Source organism: Ostrinia furnacalis, unplaced genomic scaffold (assembly GCF_004193835.3).
Source record: "Ostrinia furnacalis isolate ACB-3 unplaced genomic scaffold, ASM419383v2 OfSCF1160, whole genome shotgun sequence".
NCBI classification, from domain to species: domain Eukaryota; kingdom Metazoa; phylum Arthropoda; class Insecta; order Lepidoptera; family Crambidae; genus Ostrinia; species Ostrinia furnacalis.
Genome location: NW_021131399.1, coordinates 312,430 through 325,405, shown reverse-complemented (window position 1 = coordinate 325,405; position 12,976 = coordinate 312,430). Strand labels below are relative to the sequence as shown.

At 36.9% G+C, this 12,976-nt stretch overlaps 3 protein-coding genes across 4 annotated transcripts; 2 read left to right on the top strand and 1 right to left on the bottom strand.

Annotated features, from left to right (window-relative positions):
* The first annotated feature begins 6,661 nt into the window (after window positions 1-6,661).
* CPR72 (cuticular protein RR-2 motif 72) lies at window positions 6,662-7,655 on the top strand. The gene is made up of 2 exons (XM_028302785.1): window positions 6,662-6,692; window positions 7,008-7,655. Exons 1-2 carry the CDS (start codon window positions 6,684-6,686, stop codon window positions 7,533-7,535), a joined length of 537 nt encoding a protein of 178 aa, XP_028158586.1. The 5' UTR covers window positions 6,662-6,683; the 3' UTR covers window positions 7,536-7,655.
* A 1,779-nt stretch (window positions 7,656-9,434) lies between these two features.
* Window positions 9,435-10,491, bottom strand: LOC114351536 (cytochrome c oxidase subunit 5B, mitochondrial). Of its 2 annotated transcripts, none has more exons than XM_028302787.1 (3): window positions 10,412-10,491; window positions 10,161-10,328; window positions 9,435-9,640 (listed from the first exon to the last, which is right to left on the bottom strand). In XM_028302787.1, the coding sequence occupies exons 2-3, from the start codon at window positions 10,321-10,323 to the stop codon at window positions 9,462-9,464; spliced, it is 342 nt and encodes a 113-aa protein (XP_028158588.1). In that variant the 5' UTR covers window positions 10,324-10,328; window positions 10,412-10,491; the 3' UTR covers window positions 9,435-9,461. The 2 variants fall into 2 exon arrangements, with proteins under 2 accessions (XP_028158588.1, XP_028158589.1); XM_028302788.1 differs by having other exon boundaries at window positions 10,161-10,325; window positions 10,412-10,485.
* A 722-nt stretch (window positions 10,492-11,213) lies between these two features.
* CPR71 (cuticular protein RR-2 motif 71) lies at window positions 11,214-12,176 on the top strand. The gene is made up of 2 exons (XM_028302784.1): window positions 11,214-11,297; window positions 11,556-12,176. The coding sequence occupies exons 1-2, from the start codon at window positions 11,286-11,288 to the stop codon at window positions 12,087-12,089; spliced, it is 546 nt and encodes a 181-aa protein (XP_028158585.1). The 5' UTR covers window positions 11,214-11,285; the 3' UTR covers window positions 12,090-12,176.
* The last annotated feature ends 800 nt before the right edge of the window (window positions 12,177-12,976 follow it).

Below are 12,976 nucleotides of genomic sequence, written 5' to 3'. Positions count from 1 at the left end.
AAAAACTTATTATTAAGTGATGAGTATAATAATTAAATGTACGATACAATGTACAATCCAGTAGTGTTCATAATTAGAGTTTTTTGTTATGAAATAGGAAAACAATAAAGCATAAATAAGATACAAAGAGGTGTACCAATTAAAAACACTTTACTCTGTTTTAAAGTACCGGAATCAGTGTAAAATTGTTTTTTTTTTATAAACACGAACAATCGGGATTATCAATAATCTTATCGACTGAAACGAAATTGCTTCCACTTATGGACAGACGAAACTAAAACAGCCAGTCCACATTGTTTTTATGCCTTTACTGAAGTATAGTCGGATGTTTTTCTCAAATAAATAGAGAAACGAGATATGAGGGTGTCCAAAAAAGGGGTTCGTAATTTTTTGTTTTAATAGTAACAACACATGTTTAGTACATGAAATTGAGGGTTTTTATAAGTTTGAATCTATGTCCTGTAAGGAAGTCGACACCCAAAAAAGTATTAATCAGACCCACACTGTTCACAAACAAGTAGTAGCGTTGATCACACGTCCGTTTGCCATAGTACCACAAATATAACATGTTTAATCTTTATCTTTAAAAGCGAAAGGTCATTGACTGATTGACTCACTCGCTCATCACGAAATCTCAGAAACTACAAGTGCTAGGAGTCTCAAATTTTGCATAGGGGCACCTTTTAGAACGTAGGTGCTGACTAAGACGGGTGTTGGGAACCGATAGGTGGACCAACCTCTTTTTTATATTGTCTATGTTTTTTATACTTTTTTTATTACTTTTGATACCTTTACCGTTTAGTTTGAAGTTGATGTTTTTTGATAGCCGTTGTGGGCATATTTTGCAGGAATATATCTTCATTTTAATCCGAAAAAAAAAAAAAGTATAAAAAACATAGACAATATAAAAAAGAGGTTGGTCCACCTATCGGTTCCCAACAACGGGATTTTGCAAAATTCAACCCTTAAGGGGTAAAACGGGGTCCAAGCGTATGAAGTCGCGGGCGGCCGCTAGTAGAATATATTTCTTCATGAGCTGGCTGTTCTCATTGGGCTGCACGCTCGTGACCTTGGAACTGCAGTCCTCTGCGCGTTGAGTAACACATGAGGCCGTGACTAATGCCCGCATAAGCCTAAGTAGCGCTGCACTTCACGACTCAATTCATCATAATTTATTACCTTTGCAAACTGAGTAAATAATTCCACGAAAAAATAAAAATCAAAAGGCTTCTCGATTCTCAAGATCATGAGTCTTATTGCACTTTACGATATTGTTAGAGCTCGAATGTGCTTTTTCTAATTCTGATTGAATGATTCTGTAGCTCAAATGTTTGACGATTTTGAGTCTCAACAAAAAGCAGTTGTATTTCAGCGCCAAAATCACCTGTCACTACTTTTTAGGGTTCCATACCCAAAGAGTAAAACGAGACCATATTAGCCTATTTCTGTCTGTCACCAGTATCTCATGAACCGTGATAACCAGACAGTTGAAATGTTTACAGATAATGTATTTCTTTTCCCGCTATAACAACAAATACTAACAGATTAAAATAAATATTTAAATGGGCTTCCCAAAAAAACTGTAATTGCAGGAACAAACTACAAGTTACATATTTTTACATACATACAAGTTGTACGGAACTCTTGGTGCCCGAGTCTGACTCGCACTTGCTTGTAGATATAGTTTCAGCTATTCTATTTCAGTAACCGATATTGACCTTTAATGCTAATATATTTTATGCAAAAATGTTTTGATGAAATGTCAATTCACTGGTCGTGACACCCTCAATGAAAGACACGCCTTTCATTTCAATTCCTAATAAGTCGAGCGTATTAGGTGCTCATTTTATAATAATATTTCTTGTTACATTTATTTTAATAAACTTTTTCCGGGAAATCAAAGCAGGATGTTTATTTTTATTTTTTACTACATAATGTCAACATATCCCTTTCGTTGTACCTTTAGTGCTTAGTTTAATGTATTTTTATAGCACCATAGAAGAATGGTTTGTTCTTAATTATAGTCTTTTTCACGTAAGATGATCCGTATGACACTTCAAGGTTATCCATTTTACGCATACTACATATGCAGAAAATTTTTGAAAAAATATTTGTATTTTATTAGCAATATAATAAAAATAAATTAATTACTTGTCTTGAAATATATAGTAAAATCTGAGTCTATTGATTATATTTTAATTAAATATGATGTAAAAATATTTTTTATTTAATGTACGCAATGTGTGAAACGGAATAGATTTAGTGCTGGGGTATTTCTTGTATGATAAAATCGATTATTTCCGCGGTTTATTAATCGATTGCAGTGAATACTTAGTTATTAAAAACATCACAAAAATCAACTATATTTTTTTCGATTATTGACTTTAATAAACGCATTGAAAATAAATTAATAGTTTTTATTTAAAGAAACAGAACCAGTACTTTTTAGGAATCGTTTTTTTGAACACGAACCATGAAATTTGAATAAAAATTGTTACAATAATATTTGTAATTAAAAAAACATGTTTTTTGTTAAATAACACCTACTTATCTATACTTATAATAAATCTGTAGAGAGGTCAATTCTGTACATGAAATATATTTTCAAAATAACTATCAGGGGGTGATTAGTGATCGATACTGATGCCAAAAATGCAATCAGTAAAATTTTTGTCTGTCTGTCTGTCTGTCCGTCTGTCTGTCTGTCTGTCTGTCTGTATGTTCCTTATAGAAACAAAAACTACTTGACGGATTTTAACGAAACTTGGTACAATTATTCTTCATACTCCTGGGCAGGTTATAGTATACTTAGGAATTCCCACGGGAACGGGAATTAGCGGCAAAATCCTTTTGTATGAAAAATCTAAACCGCTTAACTTAGACGCTTGAAATTTGGCATGCAGGTACCTTAGTAAACGTAAAGCTTAGTTACAACAGGATATTGCAAAAATCCCACGGGAACGGGAGTTAGCGGGAAAAAACATTTGTATGAAAAAATCTAAACCGCGTAAGATTGATGAAGGGGGTAAAACGGGATCCACGCGTACGAAGTCGCGGGCGGCCGCTAGTAAAATCCTTTTGTATGAAAAATCTAAACCGCTTAACTTAGACGCTTGAAATTTGGCATGCAGGTACCTTAGTAAACGTAAAGCTTAGTTACAACAGGATATTGCAAAAATCCCACGGGAACGGGAGTTAGCGGGAAAAAACATTTGTATGAAAAAATCTAAACCGCGTAAGATTGATGAAGGGGGTAAAACGGGATCCACGCGTACGAAGTCGCGGGCGGCCGCTAGTACAAAATATTTCTCTAAAAGTAGATTTCACTAACTCTTCGAAAAAAATCGATAGATAAATCGCTATGGTTTAGTTATGTGACATCTCTAAATCTTTCAAACTCGAAACGTCATAAGGATCATCTTAGGTGAAAAAGACTATAGGTTTTGTCAGTTAATGGGTATGAATGTTCTGTAACCAAACTATTGACTTATCTTTGAACTGATCTGTGAGTAAACAGCATGGGAACCAGTAAGCTCCTTAGTAATTTATGGGTAGAGATGGGTTTGTAGCCAGCTAGTTTGGATAATAACTGATTATTATCTATTAATAGCCATTATTAGCCATCCATTGGCTAGTAACCCTGCTATTAATAGTTTCTTACGTTTTTTCTTCCACCTTTAAAATCAAATCAATATTAAAATCAAATATTACTCAAAGAAACAAAAAAGAACTAAAAAACATCAATGTAATTTATATAAACGACATTGTAGTTAAAAAAGAATCTAAATATTATACAATAAAAGGAGAAACTGACTGACTTAGTGACAGATCAACACACAGCCTAAACGGCTAAACGTAGGCACTTGAAATTTGGAAGGGACGTAGCTTAAATACCGTAGAGGTGCACTAAGAAAGGAATTACCAAAATTCCCAAGGGAACGGGAATTAGCGGGAAAATCCTTTTGTATGAAAAATCTAAACCGCTTAAGTTAGACGGGGAACGGGAATTAGCGGGAAAATCCTTTTGTATGAAAAATCTAAACCGCTTAAGTTAGACGCTTGAAATTTGGCATGCAGGTATCTTAGTAAATTTAAAGCTTAGTTACAACAGGATATTGCAAAATTCCCACGGGAACGGGAGTTAGCGGGAAAAAACATTTGTATGAATAAATCTAAACCGCGTAAGATAGATGAAGGGGGTAAAACGGGATCCACGCGTACGAAGTCGCGGGCGGCCGCTAGTGCTTAATAACAGGCGATACTAAAAAATACGTAAAATACCCAGAAAATGTCAATAAAATCAAAATCAAAATCAAAATTATCTTTATTTGTTTAGACTAATTAAATTAGTTCTTGCAAATCGTCAAATGCTCTTAAGGAGCCTATACATGTCTCATTCTTTTTTTGCCCTACCAGCGCTTCGAGACAAACATTTGGCAAGTGCTGATAAATAATAAATAATAAAAACTCAGATATTTTTTGACTTTTTTTATCGATAAAAATAGGTTTAGTAGTTCCGCCTATTTTCATATATGCACTTTCCCAAGACTCATACTGTACTTGTACTGTACTGTAGGCGATTTAGATTTTTCATACAAAAGGATTTTCCCGATAATTCCCGTTCCCGTGGGAATTTTGGGAATTCCTTGTTGAAACTAAGCTTTCAGTTTACTAAGGTACCTACATGCCAAATTTCAAGCGTCTATCTTACGCGGTTTAGATTTTTTCATATATTTTTTTTATCCGCTGATTCCCGTTCCCGTTGGAATTTTGCAATATTCTGTTGTAATTAAGCTTTAAGTTTACTAAGGTACCTGCATGCCAAATTTCAAGCGTCTAACTTAAGCGGTTTAGATTTTTCATACAAAAGGATTTTCCCGCTAATTTCCGTGCCCGTTGGAATTTCGGGTATTCCTTTCTTAATGCACCTCTACGGTACCTAAGCTACGTCCCTTCCAAATTTCAAGTGCTAAATTTGTAAACTATGAAGGGATATGTTTAATCATTAGTATAACATTAATAGCAGGGTTACCATCTGAAATCGGCTATTATTGGCTATTTATGGCTAATAACTGCTTTTAATCCGTTACTAGCCAATTGCTATTAATCGGATTATTAGCACTTACCCATCTCTATTTATGGGCGTAACTTTTGAACTGCACCTAACAGCCAAATTATCGTTCAATTTTAAGGTATACTTCGTGGCTCGTTCTACCTTATCACAACGTTATCGAAACGTCCATCTCACGCGAGCCAGTGATCGATGATGAGTCACTGACACCTCCTATCTGTTATTATACAAATGATGAAAAATATTAATGAAATGCCCTCGACTTGGTGATTGACATGACAAATTACTTAAATGTTATTAATCCTTAGATAAATTTTGCTTTGTGTTTCTCTCAGAAAGGGAATAAGTATGCTTACTCTAAATAATTAGAACCTTTTTGAAACCTGACCTATTACGACATATTATCTCGTTCGGGAAAGTTCAATTGAATGGGTAGCATATACAATAAAATACATCTTGATCACAAAGGTTAAAGCTTGACAAAACAATATGTATGACGTAGTCGAGCATATAATAACTTTTGTAACTATCAAATTGTTATGTATTATTTTATCTTTTTTTGAATTAAGTAATAAATAAATATTACACTGCACCTCTAGTTTTATTTATTTGTTTCTCGTTTAATACATATTTTCGGAATTACTTATATTAAAATATAACATTTTAAATAATTTTAATTGAAAATAGTATTTTTATATTCTATTAATCATAATGACTCTAAGTTTAACTTAAAAACTTAAGTTAATAATTAGCGGAGCCTGTTACCTTGTGTTAAAAGTAACGTTAATTAATTAAAACAATCTTACAGGTACCCGAGGTATTCTCGATTGTTTAGTTTTGAATGTTTGAAGACATTTTCGAATTCTGATGTGTTTGAAAAATGTGTGAGTGTGTGAATTAATTACGCCATTGTTGCGTGTGTCGCTATCGCATTACAACATGGTTATTAAATGCTTAACTTCAAGGGGTGGTGACGATAACAATACAAAAGAGCAAAATTAGGGTAAAAAGAATTGCGTCATGTCCCACTGAAATTGGAATGAAGATTAATTTGCCAAGGTTCGGGACGTTACTTAAATTGTTCAAATACAAATAGGTATTAATATAATACATAATTTAATTACATATAACATTGTATAATAAGCCACGGCCGTGTATAAAAGGACGACTGCTTGCGCAATGATCAAGAGGACGCATAGGCCCAGAGTTCATATGTGATTGTCTTAACACTGCATTAGCGAGTTAGCGCAGCTTAATTGTAAATAAAGGTAAGTGCGACAATCGGAGCAGCGTGTTAGCAACACGGAACATTCGAGTGAATGCAAGCCGCCTCTATAAATACCACCGGCGCGCGGCGCGGAGTGCCGTGGACTATTTACTCCAGTACCTCTAGTAGGAAAAACTTTCGAGTTCGTTTCGTTGCGTATTCAAAGTGTCATCGAAAAATTTTGTATGAAAAATTAAACAGCGCCCCCTAGGGCGGCTATAATATAGGGGGCGCTGTTTAATTTTTCATACAAAATTTTTCGATGACACTTTGAATACGCAACGAAACGAACTCGAAAGTTTTTCCTACTAGAGGTACAGATCCTATTGTCGAGCGCTTTGCAACATGATTAGGGTAAATTTTATCTTATTTTTTAATTCATCTCATGCTGCTTAAGACTTTTCATCGGATGACACGTTGCTGTGTCATTTTTGAGCGCAACACTTGCATCAACTAATCTCGGTGTTTGGATATCTATTTGGATATTAGCATTTGAGTGTCTAGTTAGTGCACTAAATCAGCAGGTAGCAATCAATTACCTACTTTTGTACAGAACTCAGAACTAGTTTAGTCCTTTCGATCTCATTGTCTGGCGCAACCAGATATTTGATCTTACCAAGCTTTTTAACAGTGTCAATCATTTTAATTTAGAATTTATTTGCTTTCCAGACATTATTACTGACGTGGGCAGTGCCGGCAGTCATTGGCATCATCGTCAAGGATCCACCACCTACAGAACTCGATTACAAATACTCCTACAACATTGATGACCCGTCGACTGGAGATGTGAAAAGCCAGCATGAGGTTAGACAAGGAGATGTGGTGTCAGGATCATACACGGTGGTAGATCCCGATGGCACAAAACGTACAGTTGACTACACTGCTGACCCGAAGAAAGGTTTTAATGCTGTTGTTCGTACTGAACCAGTCAACAATGCTTATGTTCCTGCAAATAACGCGATTGATACTGGCTACGGATATGCGTCAGTTCAGCCTAAAGCTGTGTACGAGCCTGCCGAGCGCTACGAGCCTGCCCAGCCACAACAGCCGGTCAATTACGGTCCAGCTCGTTTGTACACAAGGGCTCAGTACCAACAAGAACCACAACCCATCTATTTCACTCCATCGAACGATGTAGCACCTGAAGAAGCGCTCTATAACCACGGACAGTATTTCGTACCTGCTCATAGAAAGTAAGACGTGTGTGAAGTTACTAAAACACTTGTGATATTATCATTTAAGGTAGGTTATTATAAAATAAATCGATTAAAAGTGATACTTTATACTTTATGATTATGCTATTTTCTTTGTAAAAAAGTGTTATAAATGAAATATTTTGTTTCAAACAAAAAAAATTCATTTTCTTTCATAATACTTAATATTGTATGTAAATAGAAACTGCTGGTATCATTAATGTACTTAGTATTGATTTAGGAGAGAGGTGCAAAGGGTGCTGGTTATGGAAAATAATGTATTTAGTATACGGTGGCTCTACATTGAGAAATGACATCTACACAAAAAGTGTTCCACAGCTAGTCTGTAATTAGTGCTATTCGTAATAATTTTGTAATAATTAGACAGCGACGCATTTTATGCTATTTTGAAACATGTAGATTAGTAGCCTAGTAATAAAAAAATTGGTAACGTCTAACATACATTAAACGTAGTAATTGCTTAGATTATAATTTAAAGAATAATTATGTAATGTAGGTATTTAGATGCTTTGCATTGGTCTAACAGTTGGTACGACTACGTACATCATCTATCATTCATTTCCATAATCTAAGTTACATTTAAAAAAAGTTACATTTATTTATCTAGCAGCAAAATAGTTCAAGCATTTTAACTTTTTAAAATGAAAATCTAAATAAAATACTTTAAGCGACAGCTTGTTATCAAAGATCCCAATGATATCACTGATGTAGAGTTAGATATTAACATAATATAGCATATCCACGATTCAGTACTTATGTATTTTATTTTATTTTATTTTATTTATTTGGTTCACCAACAGTTAATTACACCAATACAATTGTATAAATCTTAAGAAGAATAGGTACATGTTCAATGTATTAACTTATTACAGGCAAACACAGCATGCATTTAACGTGAAGACTAATATTATACATTATAATTTTATAATGATAGGTATAAATCAATCCAACAGACATGTGCTAAGTTTTAACAGAAACAAAGTTGTACAGATTTTTTACATTAATTAAGCAAGTAAGTATCTAGAGAATTTTATTTTCATGAAGACGTGTTTTCCGCATGTTCCGACATGTACGAGTTAACAATAAGATTAAATTTTATTTTATTTCCACCTAAAAATATCAAAACCAGTTTCGTAGTAGTGTCGACGTCCTTTACCATAAATAAACCTACGATACAGATAACTTCGATTACATTAATTAACGTAATAGGCCATAAGATTAAGGTTCCGGTACTAAAGTTGGAAACCACGGAGCGGTTCAAGGTCGCAACGAGATGTGGGTCGGTGAAGCGAGCCAGCGTGCAGCGTGTGTGTATTTATAGCTTTACTTCATTTTATAGTTTCTTATTCCATGTTTAATGTTGTGTGATCCCATGATGTGTGTTTGTGGTTTCCTTTGCAGTCGACTAGTACAAAAAAACCTCATGAGAGAAAAAGGTCAACTGCATATTTAGTCCCCGGGAAGGAACATAAGGAAGTTCGGAGTTTCAATTAAAAGAAAGAAAGCTTAAACGGAGCTTAGTAGAGGTCCCATTCTTTTCCCTAATTAGATACAATTTCGAAGAAAACGTAGTCAGTATGAATGAAGCTCTGTGTGGATTTCAACACAACCTACAAACCTTAATAAGGGTGGCAGCGCGATGGAGATTTCCTAAAACCTAACTATCGGAAATCTTTTCAAAAACCTACTTTACGAAAGCTTAGCTACTCGAGTGTTGAATAAAAGATAATCTCACTCTTCATCCTTCTATTCTTTCAATAAATAATATCTACAAAGAGTATCGTTAGAGCGGTGCGATGGGGTAGAGCTCGAACCAGTAGTCACAGCACGAGCACACTTCGGGGCAGCGGAGGGGAGTGTTTAATGAAAGACAATCTCAGTCTATATTTCTTTTATTTTCAATAAATATCTATACAAAAGGCGCGACGGGGCACAGCACGAACCAGTAGCCGCAGCCGCAGCGCTTGGGCACGCCCTGGTGTAGCCACATGTACTCCAGGTGCATGACGTGCTCGTTGCACAGGCACGCCATCAGCCGCGACGGGTTCGCGCTCGGCATTAGGTTAGGCCGCTCGCGGGTGCCTGGCCCTGAGAACACAATATGTTGATGATTACTTCTTTTAACAACTTGTCTGTGCGTGCACTTGCTGCTTATTTAAAAACATAAACATGTGAAGTTTTTATGAGCACAGCTGGGTAAAGGACGGACTCGCGCTCTTGATGGCGTCTCAGGGGAAGACAACAGGATTTTTGAAGACCACATGTCTCCCCTAGTGTAGAACGGATTGCATGTAGGTTCCATAAGCTCTAAGGATATAACCCAAATTGTTCTTTCTCAAATCTTGCCCTGCTTATGACTCTCTTATGACTTACAGAGTGAGCCCTCTAAAACTCGGGATGATCACAATTTATTTTTTATTTATAGTTTTGTCCCCTCTTAGAATTTAACATTTGCGGTCTTCAGTTTTCTTACAAACTCAATAAAACTGAAAACATTATTGAACATAGCACGCGAGAAAAACATAACTTACGTGCCTGCTAGGCGTAGAACTACAGACGAATCGTTAAGTGAATTCCGACGTATTCTCTGTGATCAAACAACAATTACCTCGTTTAATAGCTAGTATGTGGAAGGGGTCGCAGTTGCCCGCTAGATGGGCCAGCAGTTCCTTCTTCTCGATGCCGGTCACGTGGTCCAGCGGGTCGTGGAAGGCGCCGTAGAGCCGAGCGCCTGCGCGCCTCACGCCAGGCAAAACGCGCGACCACAACATTGCTTCTATGAAACCAATAGTTTTAAACTGGTGATACTATCTTTAAGTATATACGTTATACGTATAACGAATGTTTAAGGAAGCTTACCCAAATTATTTATTATTCCAAAGTTATAGAAATAGATTTATAATTTCACCGTCCTCGCAAGTTTGTTTAATTTTTGACGCTTTTGTCACACTGACAATGAAAATGTCAGCACCAAAAAGGGCTTTCCGTGTTTAAATTCAAGTACCTACATAAAAAAGGTTTGTTTAATAACAATAAGAAATACCCACTGAAGAAGAAAGGAAGAAGAACGAGAACTTTTATTACTATTTCATTTTTTATTATTACTGATTGAAGCGCATATTTATTATGTAACTTTAGGTAGACAACACACGTTGAAAATTGGTTTAATATGACATTTCCATTACAAATGACAATTTAAACAAGTGTTCAACGAGCTTTCAACTTTTTGTAACAGCCCCGTTTAGTTCATGTCATTACTGTATTACCCACATTACATCCACATCAGCTATCATCATAATGAACATAATACCAGCAAAATCTAAATAAAAAAGAATACAAGTAGGTACAACTTAAAAATTAAACGATGAGAGAGCATTATGAACGATTGTCAATTTGCGGTACCTACAAGTTAAAGAGTGTGTCGCGCGGGCTGCAAGGACAAAACACCCAAAGAAAGCAGCCGCATTATAATGCAAGTGATCTTTCTGCCCAAGATCAATCATAGCCTACTTATTCTCGTTTTCGTATTACACGTCCCGATTCAAGACGCCTGCAGTTCATAAAGAGCTTTTTACGTTTCGAAACATTTAAAGCGACCGGCATGCGCACGCCGCGACGTATAATGCAACGCCCGAGGCTTTAGGGAGGTGTATATAAAAAGTCCGACGAACACAATTACGGTACATTCAATTTGAGGTCTCCTCATTGTGAAGTCACTGTCATTCTATCAACAATGGCTTTTAAGGTAGGCTCCGTATTTTATAAGCTCTTAATACTTTTGCCACCAGAAATCCTGGCTTCGACTGAAAATCACACACTTTCATCTGATATCAATCAGCACATTAGGTACAAGCCTTATGAAGGTGTGATCCAGTGCTTCGGTTAATAGTTGGCAAGTTAAGCCCTCGCTTCCATTGGATATCAGTACACTTCATCCCTTAGATTTGTAACCTGACTGTAATTTGATAAGGCAATCTAAATAACATTTCTGCTTCCATTCCAGCTGGTAGTGTTCGTGTGTGCCATCGCCGCCGCGCACGCTGGGGTGATCGCTCCCGCTGCATACGCCGCTCACCCGGCGCCGGTCGCCTACGCCGCGGCACCCGTAGTACACGCAGCCCCTGCTCCACTTCTGCACTCCGCCCCCGTCGCCTACGCCGCGCCCGTCGCCAAGCTCGCCGCCGTGGCCCCCGTCGCTAAAGTCGCCGTCGAAGAATACGACCCCCACCCTCAGTACAGCTTCGCTTACGACGTCCAGGATGGCCTGACCGGTGACTCCAAGGCCCAGCACGAGACCCGCGACGGTGATGTCGTCAAGGGCTCCTACTCCGTCGTGGACCCCGACGGCACCAAGCGCACCGTGGAGTACACCGCTGACCCCCACAACGGCTTCAACGCCGTAGTACACAAGGAGCCCGCGCACGTGAAGGTCGCAGCTGCCCCTGTAGCCTACGCCGCCCCCGTAGCGAAGATCGCCGCTCCTGTTGCGTACTCTGCTGCCCCCTTGGTACACGCTGCTCCCCTTATCCACCACTAAACGCTATTGCAACTAGTCACAATTGCCATTAAAGACTTTATTTATTATAATGGAATGTATAAGCAATAAACGTTTAAAGCGTTAAAAGCCTTCTTTTAATCCTGCACACCACGATTTACGATAGATAGATGATAGTCCAAACATCCTAATTAGAAGTTGAAGTTTCAAAAGTTTATTAAAACTTATTATTATTTTTAATTACAATTTTGGTTTCATGTTAACCTGTAAAAATATTTTAAGTTGGTGAAAATAAATAAATAAATGTTTATAAACTAGGTAACCATTTTCCATATTTCCCACGTCTCTACGCACGTATAGGTATTTTTTTAATTCAAAGAAAACATCAGGGACAACAATAAGCTTTTCATGTGATAGATAAAGGAATAAAATTGGTGTTTAGAATTGCAGGAGGTGGATGATCTCCTAAAGGAAAAGCGCAGAGCAACTTCAATGCCAATCCAATCACAATTCATATCTAAACAGATATACATTATTATGTATCTACGACACACGAAAACTGACTGAACTGTAAATTCCTATGTGATAGATCATAATATTCATTGCATTATAATTAATTAAGAAAAATAATAATAAGGAAGTAATTGATCAGTACTTAGGTGTTTAGTAGCGAGTGTTGATTAGTTTGTGTTACTACTGACTGACAGTCAATATTCTGTATTTCAGCCAAAAAATCCTTTAAAGGTTCATAATGCAAACTTAACAAACTACGATATCACGATATGATGCTCTTACGGTGAGTATGTAGAGCATTTACTTGTAACAGAACAACGAGCAGTGGCGGTCCGCCCCGGGTGCCAAACATCAGGGGGTGACAACGGATAGGAGTGCCAACTCAGTCGCGGCAAATTAGTAGCCACTGAAAAAGC